The sequence below is a fragment of the Hippocampus bargibanti genome, linkage group LG04 (genome assembly GCF_051943395.1).
Source record: "Hippocampus bargibanti isolate YZ-2025 linkage group LG04, ASM5194339v1, whole genome shotgun sequence".
Taxonomy (NCBI): Eukaryota; Metazoa; Chordata; class Actinopteri; order Syngnathiformes; family Syngnathidae; genus Hippocampus; species Hippocampus bargibanti.
The window spans coordinates 13,737,092-13,752,825 of record NC_142737.1 but is presented as its reverse complement, the minus strand read 5'-3'; the positions used below and the strand labels follow the sequence as shown (position 1 = coordinate 13,752,825).

The following is a 15,734-nucleotide window of genomic DNA, read 5'->3' as shown; positions in this document are numbered from 1 at the left end:
GAGAAAGTTAAAAATAGATAGACCGGTTCTATTTCCGTCCTATTCGCCGGCTGCTTCTTTGATGCTCATCACATGAATCTATTTTCTGAGTTTCACTTTTGCAGAGTGATTACAATTTAAAGGCATGAGAAATGTGGCAAAATAGGTGTGATGGACTCAGACTTAAAAAAACTTTGCACATATTGTCAAATTTTGAAAACATTTCTTATGCAAACAAGTGTTCTCAATGGCAATACAGTGATACCTCGGTTTACGAACCCCTTGGCTGACAAACTTTTTGGTTTACGAACGTAAAATTTATGAAAACTTTACCTTGGGATACGTACTATTTTTCGGGATACACACGGAGCGCCACAATGAGTCATGTGTCGTTCGTGAACGAGCCCGTTCTCCGAACAAGAAAATGTTTTTGTCCTCTATTCCCGCCCCCAGTCTTCGGTTAAAACCACATGATTGGTCAAGAATGCAGCAGTGAGGTGAGGTGGTTCAAACATTAAAGAGACAGGCAGACGGCAGTGAGATAGGTTCAACTTTGATAGTTCAAAGGCAGAGTGTAGACTGCAAGGTTAAAATATCCCATCAATCAGGCTCCACAAACAACCCGCACAAGTCATCTGTATACTTGATGCAAAAAGCTATCAACCCAGCTAAACAGATCATAATTGATGAGGAACTCGATAAAATTATCGCAGAGAACACACCTACAAGGGATCATTCCTCAAGATGGTGAAAGAGGGTTACGTTCCTCATCAAGTGTTTAATGCCGAGTAAACCGGCCACTCCATTCCATCAAGCCATCAACGACCATCACAAAGGTAAATAAAGCAACGTTATTATACAGTACTGTTTATTTCTTTATTTATACTACCATAGCACATTTATTATACATAAAATAAGGTCTATTTTGTGTCGTTTTAAAGCTTAGAAAATTAAAAAGTAGAAAATTACGTTTTATGGGGACCTGGGAACAGATTATTCTCATTTTAATGGTTTCATATGGGAAATTAATTTTTGGGATACACACTTTTCGCCTCACACACTCTGTCTGGGAACTAATTAAGTTCGTAAGCCAAGGTATCGCTGTATTTAAATTTTAAGGAGTTGGAATGGAACAAAAATGTGTATTTTTCTTGGTTAAACGTATCCATGTGCAATGGTTTCTTGGTTCCGTATTTACTACGCACATTAAAACATGAACGAGAAATGGGATGAAACTATTGAAGTTATCTGAGAAAGGCCTCTCAGGTGTCCAAAACTGATTATTGATCCAAATAAGAAGCATGTGATAGGCACACCAATTTGTCATTCACCATATTTCTATTCAGGGTTTTTCTCAAGGACACATACGCAGTTGAAGCTAATCACTGTGGTCACTGCAATTACCCTGCGTGACATAACACTACATTAGCTACATGTATGAGAGCCACTAAAAGATCTGCACCAAAGATTTCTTCTTCCATGAAGGTGCTTCGTGTACCATTGTGGTCATTTCGTTTTGTGCTTTTTTTGTGTGTAGAACTATTTTGCATCATACTGACAACTTTCTACAATATTATAATTTTAGTGGAATCTCTACTATAATACCTTTGAATATAAATGCCAAACAACTCAAGCTCTGTCTGATAATACCTCATAAACCAGCATACTGTTCAGTTGAATTTGTCCATTTTTATAAATTAAATTAAATTAAATTCAATTCAATTCAATTCAATAATAATAATATTTATTATTATTATTATTATTGCATATTGTTTCAGATAATATATAATAATAAATAAATAATATAAAACACAAATAAAATAAAATAAAGAAAATAATTTCAGTGTTGAGTTGAATTTGTCCTTCATTTTTATAAATTAAATTAAATTAAATTAAATTAAATTAAAGTAAAGTAAAGTAAAGTAAATAATAATATTTATTATTCTTGTTATTTCTTCTACTTCTTCTTCTTCTTCTTCTTCTTATTATTATTATTATTGCATATTGTTTAAGATAATAATATATAATAATAAATAAATATATAAAACCTAAATAAAATAAAATAAAGAAAATAATTTCAGGTAAAATAATAATAATAATTTAAATTAATAATAATCGTTTGTTAATTATTATTAGTAGTATAACATTGTTGGAGGCGACCATGACCATGATAGAATAAATCTAGGTGGAAAAAAGGCCTCTGACATGACTGAGAAAAGCAGAACATTTTCAGGTTAACATTGTCCTCTCCATGTTAATGTCATCTTAAATGGCAATGACACAAAGGGGAAAAAGCAGACAAATGTCAACTTTTACATGCAGTGCAAAAGGAGCTTCAAAATGTGTGTGTGTGTGTGTGTGTGTGTGTGTGTGTGTGTGTGTGTGTGTGTGTGTGTGTGTGTGTGTGTGTGTGTGTGTGTGTGTGTGTGTGTGTGCGCGTGTGTGTGTGTGTGTGTGTGTGCGTGTGCGTGTGTGTGTGTGTGTGTGTGTGTGTGTGCGCGCGTGTGTGTGTATGTGTATATATGCACGCGCATGCGTGCAAGCATGATGGCCAGCAATGCAAGAGGAACGGATGGCTCTCCATTAGAGGAGAAACTAATCCAGAGCCATAAACTGATAATTTATGGCGAACTCTAAGCTTATTAGCTGGTGTGCCCAGCCATGAACTCACTCCTTAGTCTGCATGCATTTGAAGTGTGTGTGCCTCGATTATTGCAAGTGATGTAGGGGTAATTTACTTCTCCCATACAGGGACAAGGTTATAGCATAGCCAATGTTTCATAAGAAAATAACCTACAGAGCTCACAATATCTGGAGACGGCATCCATATTAAAAAAAAGTGAAGCAATGTTTTTGTTTGTTTGAAAATGGCTTCTGAAAAAAAGTAACATTTTCAAATACAGTTTATAATGAATCACAACTGGCCAACATGCAGTTCTTTCCAAGCCCTTGTCAACCTTTTTATTGTGTGAGGAGCAATGACCAACAACAACCCTAAAGGCACTTTGTAAATACAAAATGGGAGACACGCCTCCCCCCTCTACATTATTGTTGGTGCCTTTCATTCCCACTGATGCATTCATTCCACAAGGCGTGATTTTATTTATTTATTTGTGTTGCTGTTTCCAGCAGCCTTCCCGAACTCATGTTTTATGGCTTTTGTAATTGGCACAACAGTAAGCTGTATTGACCTCATTGCACATGGATTTTCAAATAATCACTTCGTCCCTTGATGCCATGAACTCGAAATACTCGGGCACAAATTCCCACAGCGGCTCTGACAAAATCATCCCAGAAGAATGAAAGTCGGAAGCATCGAAGGAGAGACCATCTCCATATTTATTTATGTTTTTTTAACTTTTGGAGGGTAATCATAGGTCATTTCCAAAGCTTGTCTCCATAATGGGGATACTTGGATACATCCCATAATATCAGACTGGATCCTTTCAGTACTGATTTTGGCTCTTGAAGTTTTCAGAGCGTCGCCTCAGAGGATGATTTGCATCCTTGAATCATTGGCTGGACTCTAATCTTTTCAAATGCTCCAAACACAGAGTGACCCACTTAGACTTGACAAACTGAAATCAGTGCTGTCAAATGTTCTTCAGAAAAAAAAAAAAAACAAACAAACATGGAGAGAGCTTCAACTGCCAGAAAAATGATTTGCAATACTTTAAAGGACAACCGACGCCAAAATCACTTCAAATGACTTCTACTGAGCGTATTTTACAAAGATTCCACTGCATATAGCTAGATTTTACGTTTTAAGACTCGCGCGGAATATTCAGGAAGTCTTGTTTTCGAGTTGGTGACGATGCCTGACGTGAGTCACGTCTGGAACGCCCCTGACCGAGTAAGCGACACACAATGCATTTTGGGTACTTTGTTTTTGTCTGAAAACTTCGTGTTGATGGCGAAATTAGAAGGAAAACACATAAATAACGCGACGGTGAATCGTTGAGTGTTGCACCAAGACATCTATTTGATCAGAATCAGAATCAGAATCATCTTTATTGCCAAGTATGTAGAACACACAAGGAATTTGTTTCCGGTAGAACACGCTGCACTAGTATCGTCGTCAAAAAAAAAAAAAAAAAAAAAAGATACTCCTCCTTCTTCTTCTTCTTACTACTAGCCGACACAAATTTCCTGCGGACAAATCAGCCAATTTCCAACGGAGCTTGGGCGCCATCTTGTGCATTTACTTGGATGCTACATTGCTGTCATTGATGGCTTGAATTGATATGGGAGGACTCCTTTAATCGATTGCAAACATGTATGCTTTCCTCTTCAGAACTATTTGAATCATATTCATAACTGGATGAGTAACAAGAAAGCATTTTCTCCGAATCTGAAGCCATTGTTTTGATTCTCGAGCAAGTAGTTTTGGGACACTTTAAGTCATTTTTATTGGCGTTTTGCATTTGACAAAAAATATCAGCCTGCATGTTTTGGGTATTTTAGATGCTATAAAACGTTTTTCTGATGTCAGTTAAAAAACAAAAAATGGTGTCGGTTGTTGTAAAAACAGAGATGAACATTTTGGGAACATTTTCTTCAAATTCACAGACCAAAATTTGGGCCCATTACCTTCCTCGTTTTGACAACTGCCAAAAGGAATGCTCAGAATTTCTCGGTTGTTTTTTGTTATTAGTTGTAGGATCTTGTTTTTACAATTAAAGTTTGAATTCTTTTGTGAGTTTTCGTCAACTATAATCTTTATTTATAATTCACGAAGTTTCAGCTGTACATTGAACCAATTACTTGGGCCGTGCCATGAGGAGAAACCGCTAAAGTGGATAAGGACCAGCCATAATCGAGCTGACATGCGAATTAATTAAACAACATCAGCCACTTAAGTGGGCCACATTGCCGAGGGTCCTCGTGCCTGGGAAAAAGCAAAGCCGCCAACACTGTTTGGACTACTGTCTGATCAATAGAAAGTGTTGCGTCCTATGTGCTCAATGTCTTTTTTAATGACACCATAGAAGGGCACAATGATTGCAAAACAGGAAATGTGTTTTAAAATGTACTGTATCGTCATGAAGGATAGCAATTTTTTCTTCTTCAACTGCTGTCAAATACTAAAGTTGCCGAAATGCAAATGTCAGCGTACACACAATGCCCTCTTAAACTCAGTCATGAAGTTAGGGTGATGATTTTTACTCATTTACTTTTTTTATCTATCCATCCTGAACAAACTGCGGCAAAAATGTAATACCATGTGATCAAAAACGACAGCTCGCTATTACAACTTCAAAACCCAAAAATACAGACGGTTGCAATCGTTTTGAAAGTGCAGAAGTTCCCTCAAAAACATTTTTTACAATACAATACAATACAATACAATACAATACAATACAATACAATACATATTGCTATCCATATCGCTTTAACAACAGCTGAAGCTGTAACAAAGCGCTTATCATTGACACGTATTATATACAGGACATAAAGCAGTCACAAAGATAGTAGAAAGCACCACGGAATAAAGCTAAGATCAAGTCTGAATCATGCTGAGTCAAATGCCAAAGAGTACAAGTCAGTTTTGAGACGGGTTTTAAAGATGGGCAGCGAGGGGGCTTGACAAATGTTCAGCAGCATTCAAGAGAGTGGGACCAGCAACGGAAAAGGCTCGATCCCCTCTGAGCCTCCGATTAGTTTAGGTGATCTGATGCGTCGGGAAGGTGTGCAGGGGTGGATGGGCTCAGAGAAGTAAGGAGGAGGGAGGCCATTTCAAGACTTGATGACAAAAAAATAAGATCTGGAAAAGAACTCTAAAATGTATAGGGAGCCAGTGAATGGATGCCAAAGTAGGAGTTATGTGCTCCCTCTTACGAGTACCAGTCAAGAGGTGAGCAGCAGCATTCTGGACCAGCTGGAGACACTTCATGGAGGATTGTCTGACTTCAAAGTGTAGTGCATTACAGTAATCGAGCCGAGATGTGACAAAGGCATGAATTCCTGCTTCAAGGTGCTCATGAGAAAGGAGAGATTTTATTTTAGTCATCTGCCTAAGATAAAAGAAGCTGCCTTTTAACAACAGATTTTTTGAGGAAAATAAGCAGTTTATAAAAGATTTGCTTGTTTAATTTTACATCCCATTGATTTGATAAAACAAAATGAAAAAAAAAAACCTTCCTAAATAACATACCGTCTGTCATATGTCGGCGGATGTAATTTTCAAACACGTACAGAAATGTTAAACTGTGAGTTATAATTAACATTAATTGCAAATTTCCCCATTGTGGGACTAATCTAAAGGCGTTCTGATTCTGAGTACTTGTCACAAAACAAGAACAAAAGTTTTACCAAAGCAGAACAAATTCGACGTCAAACAGTTACTTCTGAGATAATCTTCAGAAGAAAATTAGTTTTTAAAGGCGTTTACAAAAATAAAATGTATTATTATTATTATTATTATTATTATTATTATTATTATTATTATTATTATTATTATTATAAACACATTTCTGCATTAACTTATAGCACTGTTTGAAATAACGGTGTCCTGGGGTGTGCAACTTTTACGTCGGGCGTACATTTTCAAAACGTCTCGGCCCGGGTGGCCGACAACTTCTTCAAGAAAAAAAACAATTATTTTCAAATCAAATGTTTGTTTTATTCAATAAAGCAAAAGCTACAAGCAAACCGCTACAAGCCACGTGGACTCCTCTTTCTAAGCTTTCAAAACTTTCAAGCGTTACTTTTCAGTCACGTATAGTCCGAAACACGAAACAGGCTTCTGATTGGCTGCTTCGTGCTTCGGACTATACCGTGACTGAAAAGTGTACTTGAGAGGTTTGAAAGCCGCTTAGAAAGAGGAGGCCACATGGCTTCGAGCAGACAACGCAACGCAAACATCGCATTGTGCACCATGACGACAAACGATAACTGGAGCAAAATCTTCATCAAGGGATATTTACCATAAATTAAGCAAGGGAGCATTTGTGGTAGGTACTTCCTTAATTTAAAAAAAATCCTTTATACTTCGCAACAATTTTTTTTTTGCGATTAGTCGTCTTATTGTATTTCAAGTTGTGAAAAATGGGGCCAGCAACTTTATGGCCGGGCAGGCAACTTTTCAGAGTTCTCTGCCTGGGTGTCCACTAACTTTTTGTCATGAGTTTTAGACACTGCTTGTAAGTATGTGTAATCGTTTTTAACCCCTTTTTGGTTCAAGATATTTACCCTGTTGGGTCAAGTCCTCACTTTGATACACTGGATAGAATCAACAATGCAATAGTTAGGCCCTTTTTGGACCCAGCGTTGGGTTAGTGACTTCCCCCAACCTTTTTGGGTTACTTGGAAGTGTTTGAACTCTTGAGGTTTAGTTAAGAACAAGTGACATCATGATGAATTGTCATACAAACGCTGAAAATATTTCCATTATTGCCAATGGGAACTCAGAAGCTATTCATCCTTCCAAACGATAACTGTCCACTTAAATTTGCAGTGAATCTCCAGGTTGTCCCCTCCAATACCCCCCCACCCCAAAATGAATAAAGTGACTTTGTATTGCAAATGCAATGTGGTCGGTGGTTATGCTACAGCATCAATACTTGATATTTTGTGAGTTTTTTTGGATTTAGGACGGACACCGGAATGAATATTTGATGGCATAAGTGCTTTTATTTTATATCGCTTGACGTCTGAAGGTGGCTGACTGCGCAAAGCTTGTCGAGCACATTGAAGCGCACACACGAACACACACACACACGCACACACACTTACTGTAGTGTGCAGGACTTTGCTCCTGTTAAACTGAAGCCACTCTGCACTAAGGGCTCTTTTGAAGTGTGTGTATGTGAACCAGAAAAAGGGTACTTTGCCGTCATTAAGTGAGGCTCATGTTGAGATTGACCGGGTTAATTTTTAATATCCAGGCCTTTGTCAATATAAAAAATGGATTTCCTTCTTGTTGGACATGACACGGACTCTGAAACCCTCTGTGAAGTCAAGCGTTGTCTTTATTTAGCGCCGTTTCAATCCTCCCTCCCGTGTTTGCCCTCTCACGCTGCCTCTGTTGTCTGTATCTGCCCCAGGGACGAGGACGAGTGTGACTGCATGATCTGTCTGCAGCCTCACTGGCAGCGTTTTGATACTTATACAGTGATACCTTGGTCTACGACCCCCTTGGCTTACAAACTTTTCGGTTTACGAGCGTTACATTTCTCAAAATTTAAACTTGGCATACGAACTTTACCTTGGCATACAAACTTTTTTCGTACACGGAGCTGCTTCATTGAGTGATGTGTTGTTCGCGAACGAGCCCATTCTTCGAACAACACAATGGCAGCCGACTGTTTTTGTCGTCTATTCCCCGCTCCCAGTCTTTGGTTAAAGCCACATGATTGGTCAAGAACGCAGCAGCGTGGGGGGTGGGGTGGTTTAAACATTAAAGAGACAGGCAGACGACTGTGAGAGTTTCAACGTTGATTGTTCAAAGGCAGAGTGCAGACTGCAAGGTTAAAATATCCCATTAATCAGGCTCCACAAACAACCCGCACAAGCCATCTGTACGCTTGATGCAAAAAGCCATCAACCTAGCTAAACAGAAGACCATTGATGAGGAACTAGATAAAATTATCACAGAGAACACAACTACAAGGGATCATTCTTCAAGATGGTGAAAGAAGAAGGCTATGTTCCTCATCAAGTGTTTAATGCTGATGAAACCGGCCACTCCATTCCATCAAGCCATCCACGACGATCACAAAGGTAAATAAAACGACTTTATTATACTGTACAGTTTATTTCTTTAATTATAATACCACAACACATTTATTATACATATAATAAGGTATATTTTGTGTAGTTTTAAGGCTTATAAAATTAGAAAGTAGAAAATTATGTTTTATGGGGACCTGGGAACCGATTATTCTCATTTTAATGGTTTTTTATTTATAAATTATTTTTTGGGATGCACATTTTTCGCCTTACACACTCTGTCTGGGAACCAATTAAGTTCGTAAGCGAACGTATCACTGTATATCCTCTCTTTTGTGATGTCATGGCCCCCTAACACTTTTTTTCACAAGGGGAGTTGAAAGGGGAGAGAAATTTAGATAATAAAGAGGTGGTATGGATGGAGACAAATGTAAAAAAAAAACAAATATGGACACAGACATTTAACTCAAGCTGGGCTTGCATTTTTGTTTTGTTTTGATATTTATTTGTGCGAGTGCGTGTCCCGGTGAACCAACGAGTAAATCTCAACAAATGCCCGGAGGACTCAAATCAATCAGTCCTGCTTAACTGAGCACAAATTCAACCTCCATCAGCAGGTTATTGAGCAGTCAGAGTACATGCGCCCCTCACTGATTGCTATATAGCACATCTTTAACACATCTTTAAAAAAATGGTCATTGCTTTTGCCAGTTTCAGGTTATAGAATAGATGATCCCCAACCTACGAACGAGAATCATTCAGAGCGGTCATTCATTAGGTGAATTTGTTTGTAAATTGCTTCAGTGCCCTAAGTTGTATGGAATGTATGTTTAAAGGACAACCGACGTCTCCGGACAAGTTTTGTCCATAATGTGTAAAATGGCTTCAAATGACTTCTACTGAGCGTATTTTACAAAGATTCCACCGCATACAGCATATATTATACATTTTAAGACTCGCACTGAATATTCCGGAAGTCTTGTTTTTGAGTTAGTGACGAGTCCTCACCCTACGTCACTGAAAGAACACCCCTCAGCGAGAAAGGACATACCTTGCATCACCTCAATGCATTTTGCAATACTTTGTTTGGTCTGCAAACTTCGTGTTGATCCGTGTTGATGGCGAAATTAGAAGGATAACACAATGACGCGATGGTGAATCCTTATGTGTGGCACCGGGCATCTATTTGATATTCACTGACAAAAATTGTAAGGAATTAATCAGCCCGTTTCCACTGAGCTTTCCATGGAGCTTTGTTGCCCTCTTCTGCCTCTTTTCGGTGCTACATTTACCCCCATCAGATGACACACATTCGGTGCTACATTTCCCCCCTCAAAATGACACATAATAAATTCTTTAATTGATTGCAAACATGTATGCTTTCCTCTTCAGAACTATTTAAATCATATTCATAACTGGATGAGTAACAAGAAAGCATATTCTCAGAATTGCTTCTTAGCAAGGCAAGACGTCTTGCCGTGACACCACAAACATGGGGGCGGGACCTTCTGAAACTGGCCACTTCCGGTTTCAAATTGAAGTACTTTTTAGACACTTTAAGTCATTTTTATTGGTGTTTTGCATTTGACTAAAAATATCATACTGCGTGTTTCCGGTATTTTAGATGCTATAAAACGTTTTTCTGATGTCAGGAAACAAAAAAGTGACGTTGTTTGTCCTTTAAGGCTTATATCAGTATGTTGGGATTGTTTATATAAGTATGTTTAAGGCTTGTATAAGTAACCTGTATTGGTTTGTACTGAAAAATAAACATTTAATAAAATATGCTGTCTGCTTTATAAAGACAGTACATGTATAACTGGAGAGAAGACTACATATCTAACAAAAATGTTCATATGTACTGTTGTTCATAACTCGAATGTTCGTAAATAGGGGATTGTCTGTATTTCTCAACCCTCGTTCTATCCAACATCAATTCAAAAGCAATACGCGAATTTCATTATTTAAGTTTATTTAAATTAATTATTGCTTCTGTCAAGTTATTTTCAGGTAGTATAGCTAGCCTGTTAAAAGTTAGCGACTTTGTGCAAGATTCTGAGGCTCAGGTGTGATTGGATTAGCCTTTATCTATCTCACAGTGGAGAAATTTACATTTCACAGCAGCAAATTGAGGAAAGTAAGAGGGAAGGAAAGGAAGAAGTAGAAAAACAACACAGGAGCTGCTGTGAAGGCAGCCAGTCTTGCGGTGCCATCTTGAAGTCAAAACAACAACAACAACAACAAATAACAATTAATGTCACACAACACAAAAGACATAGACAGTCATTCAATCTGAAGCACTTTCTGAACTAATTGTTGTATGAAGCATGTTTTCTAGACGAAAGAGATAATAAAGCGTCCTTTTTACCAATGGATCAAGGACATCATGGTGAAATGTGCACGTCTGCTACAAGCTAAATGTTGAAAGCAAACATGAAGCTGTAGCATCCTTTGATGAAAATAGATTGTCTCACATCTCCTGTTTGACGTAAATCCGCTTCAATTCCAAGCCGCGACAGTTCCATATCACGGTCTGGTTGGCGACCAACGGGTGGCGCTGTCAGCCCCGCCTGCACCTGCACAGATGCTGGTCATTTCAATCAGTGGCAGTTAAAAGGACTCCCGGCACGACCATTCGTGGTCCGGTCATTGTATGTGTTTGCTTCACCCTGTCAGATTTTGTTCCTGCTGACTTTATTTCATACAATTTGGCAATTCCACCCTGCTTTGTAGCTGCTATGCTCCATTCAGCATGGTTCTCTTAAAGGACAACCGACACCATGTTTTTGTTTCCTAACTGACATCAGAAAAACATTTTATAGCATCTAAAATACTCAAAACACGCAGGCTGATATTTTTAGTCAAATGCAAAACATCAATAAAAATGACTTAAAGTGTCCCAAAACTACTTCAAAATGACCCCGGAAATGGTGAGTTTCAGAAGGTCCCGCCCCCTTGTTCGTGACGTCACGCCAGGACTTCTTGCCTTGCTCTAGAATCAAAATAATGGCTTCAGATTCGGAGAAGATGCTTTCTTGTTACTCATCCAGTTATGAATATGATTCAAATAGTTCTGCAGTGGAAAGCATAAATGTTTGCAATCGATGAAAGAAGTCCTTCCGTATCATTTTGAGGCATCTGGACTCCAATGTAGCGTCCAGAAAATGCACAAGATGGCGCCCAAGCTCCGTTGCAAATGGGCTGATTTGTCTGTTGAGAATTTATGTCAACTAGTATCAAATAGTAGTCTTGGTGCAACACACAACAATTCACCATCGCGTTATTTATGTGTTTTCCTTCTAATTTCGCCATCTACACGGATCAACACAAAGTTTTCAGACCAAACAAAGTACCCAAAATGCATTGTGTGTTGCTTTCTCGGTCAGGGGCGTTCCAGACGTGACGTCACGTCAGGCATCATCAAATTGCAAACAAGACTTCCGGAATATTCAGTGCGATTCTTCGTAAAATATAGCTATATGTAGTGGAATCTTTGTAAAATACGCTCAGTAGAAGTCATTTGAAGTGATTTGACAAATTATGAACACAACTTGTCCGGGGTGTCGGTTGTCCTTTAATTCTAAAGCAATGACTGTTTTTACTTTACATAGATACTTCCATCCTTCACTGGTCTGGTTACCTTTTCGCGATACTTTCCCCCACTTTTCTAAATGGTTCAGCAATTACGTTCTCGTATTGCTCGCATGGAATTTACATGATGAGTAGATATTGACTGAAGAGCAGAGTGTTTATTGATCGCTCTCTGCGTGTCTGGATTGCCTTTATGGACTGAACATCCGGCCTGTATTTACTGTCACTACTTTACCTCAGCAGATGCATCACCATCACAAAGTTGCTGAAGCTTTTCTCATTATTATGATGATATTACCAATCATAAAACGGCACGGCAAAGTTGAAGCCAACAGGGAAGTGTTGGCTGCGATTATGAAGCAGAGAAAAAAAGAGGGGTGGATTTTATTGGATTTGTCAGATTTAATAGCAATCGTTTGGTTTAGAGCCCAAAAGAACTTCCATTTCAGAAAGAGTGCCAACCCAGGAGGGTTATGAACTGTACAACCTTCACGCTCACACCTGACACGGTACAGTAAAACGTATTCAACCAATAACCAGTTATTAAGCAAATCAATATCTAAGTTCATGCTGCAACTTGGTCAGTTTAATTTTTTGTGTGCAATGCTATTCCCATTTTTTCTGCTTCTGCTTCATAAATAATTCAAGAATACAATTTTTCAATGTTCTGTTTTTGTGAGGTAAATGAACTTCGGTCAGAGGGGAAAAATGAGAGTTCAGTCAAAGTTACATAAGAAGTGCAAAAAAAGTAGGTGGTGGGTACTGGGTAGAAAGAAAGAAAGGAAGACAAATAAGTAGACATACATGTTAAGTTTCAGAAATCATAAATAGGGAGATTTTCGTACTCGCGACTCTGTGGTGGGTCTTAAAATTATGTTACAAAAGTGTCAATTAGAAGAAAAATAAAACACAAACATACTTTCATTGTTTATTTATACATTCAGTTAGTACAGTATAAAAATGTATTTTGTTTTTTACATTTTCTGTTGTTTCACCTTACAAATGAACTGTCTGTATTGTGTCAATAGTTGCTTTATAAAGTGAGTATTGTAGTCAAAATCAGGAGTCTCCCGACCAAATCGTGAGACTTAACATATATGAGTAGATCATATACCAAGGAATATCTTGAATGAAATATACAACATTATCAGGAGTGGTAGAGCCCCTCTGGAAAAAAAGCTGATACCAAAGGCATAATTTTACAAGAATAAAACAGTATATTTTTATACGAGTATGAACTAGTTGTGTAAATATACACATATAAATTGCTTTCCAAATGTATCAATATATTTACGGTGTTTTGGTGGGATGGTGATGAAATGCTACATCTCGCTGTAATATTGCTATTTTGTTAACTGAAATGGGGGCGGCTGTACAAAATGTAATATAATACATACATATTGATTTATATAGCGCTTTAACAACAGCTGAAGCTGTAACAAAGCGCTAACATGGACAAAAGGCAAATGCAGCCCCCTCGTGGAAGGGAAAAAAAACATTGCCGGAGGTCTAACCAGCACTTTATCAGCACCCTCCACAAGAAATACCACAAACTGAACAAATTCGGGAATGGCGCTCCACGTCACACGTTTCCATTCCCAAATAAATTCGAGAATAGCAGCAAATGAGTTAAACAAGAGAATTTTACCATGCATGAAATGTGAAGTAAAAATATAAAATTTGTCACGCTTCTTCCTTGAGATAATTTGGTGAAAGCATGTCATACATACGACATTAAGACACTTCAGATGTCTTTTAAAGATTCAAAAAATGATACACAATAAGTTGTTTGTATTGTTTTTTTCCTAGAGAGACACCAAAGGCCAGTTCCTGTTCGACCATGTGTGTAATCACTACAACCTCCTCGAGAAGGATTACTTTGGTATTCGCTACGTGGATCCAGAGAAACAGAGGGTAAACATCACACTCGCTGATCTTAGCCTTGAAATCATCAATGTTGCATCTGAAGAAGAGAGACATTACAAATAGTTGTGGCATGTTCAGACATAAACACGCACGCGCACACACACACACACACACACACACACACACACACACACACACACACACACACACACACACACACACACACACACACACACACACACACACACACACACACACACACACACACACACACACACACACACACACAATAAACAAATAACTAAGTACAGTGAGACCTTACGAACTTAATTGTTTCCCAGACAGTGTGTAAGGTAAAAAGTGTATATCCCAAAAAAGAAATTCCCATAGGAAACCATTAAAATGAGAATAATCCGTTCCCAGGTCTCCATAATATATAATTTTCAACTAAATAAGCCTTAAAACTAAACACAACATACCCTATTCAATGTATAATAAATGTGCTATTGTATTGTAATGAAAGAAATACACTGCACTGTTTAATAAAGTCACTTTATTCACATTTGTGATGTTCGTTGATGGCTCTTAATTGACACCTGTTGCTTTCTGACTTGTAAGATCTTACGAAACTGAGGCATCACATTATCAGTCATCATGTTGATGATTCTCATAGCCTTTTCTGGCCTTCTAAAATCAAATCCTCTGTGTTGAGGACCTCATTATGGTCAGCAACAAGCTCATCGATGTCATCTGCATCCACTTCGAGTCCCGTAGGTGCTGGCAGAGATTTTATTACAACAAAAGGCGCGAGTCCGATGATTCCACGGACGTGGAATAAAACGCGACAAAAGAAGGCGGGCGGGGCGATCCATCCAGCACATTCGCGATCCCAGAAAGGACCAAACTTACGCGATCGCGGCTAACAATCACCCCGGGCAAAGCAAACTCTTGAACTTGCCAGCACAAGACACGGCGAGGGGTCGTAATCATGTCACTAGTGAGGTGACAGCGACTCGTTGAAATGTCCCAGTATCGGTGATGAGGGGGTCAACACGCACACCACGCACATTCGCGATCCCGGAAAGCACCAAACTTACGCGATCGCGGCTAACAATCACCTCCGGCAAAGCAAACTGTTGGACTTGCCAGCACAAGACACAGCGAGGACGATGCATCGTATTCATGTCACCGGTGAGGTGACAGCGACTCGTTGAAATGAGATGAAATTGAAGGGTCTTCTTCGGCTGGCGGAGGTTGCGAGTGGCGGCCCCGCCCCAGCTGTCACCTCGCACGTGACAATTTCGGTGTCATTAGTCACGTGAGAGCATCGACTAAATAACGCCTTTCTGTGAAGCTCTTAGGCGAAGGATGGTCGCAATGGTGAACGGTACCGGGCTCTTTATTTGTAGAATGGTCATAGAAAGTTACTCTCAGGGAAGTGACACACAGCGTGAGAGATGTGTCAGGCTGAGATTCACATGACAGCCGCGGTGTGCACATGTGACGCCACAAACGCCCACCTCGTTCGTATTTCTCAATGATCTCCTTCTTCTCCTCGATGGTGATTATTAGGGGATCATCTTGCATTCATTTCCTAATTGTAAAATTAACTGCAAAAAGCTCCTCGG

At 38.8% G+C, this 15,734-nt stretch overlaps 1 protein-coding gene across 4 annotated transcripts in view; it reads left to right on the top strand.

The window, feature by feature from the left end:
* frmd3 (FERM domain containing 3) overlaps positions 1–15,734 on the top strand; it is a 144,673-nt gene that overhangs the window by 92,946 nt on the left and 35,993 nt on the right. For 3 of the 4 annotated variants that reach the window (XM_088994160.1, XM_088994157.1, XM_088994159.1), the window contains one exon: positions 14,050–14,154. The exons of the other annotated variant lie outside the window; for it this stretch is intronic. In XM_088994160.1, the coding sequence (XP_088850286.1) occupies positions 14,050–14,154 (105 nt within the window). The remainder of the gene's footprint in view (positions 1–14,049; positions 14,155–15,734) is intronic. 4 annotated transcript variants of the gene reach the window in all.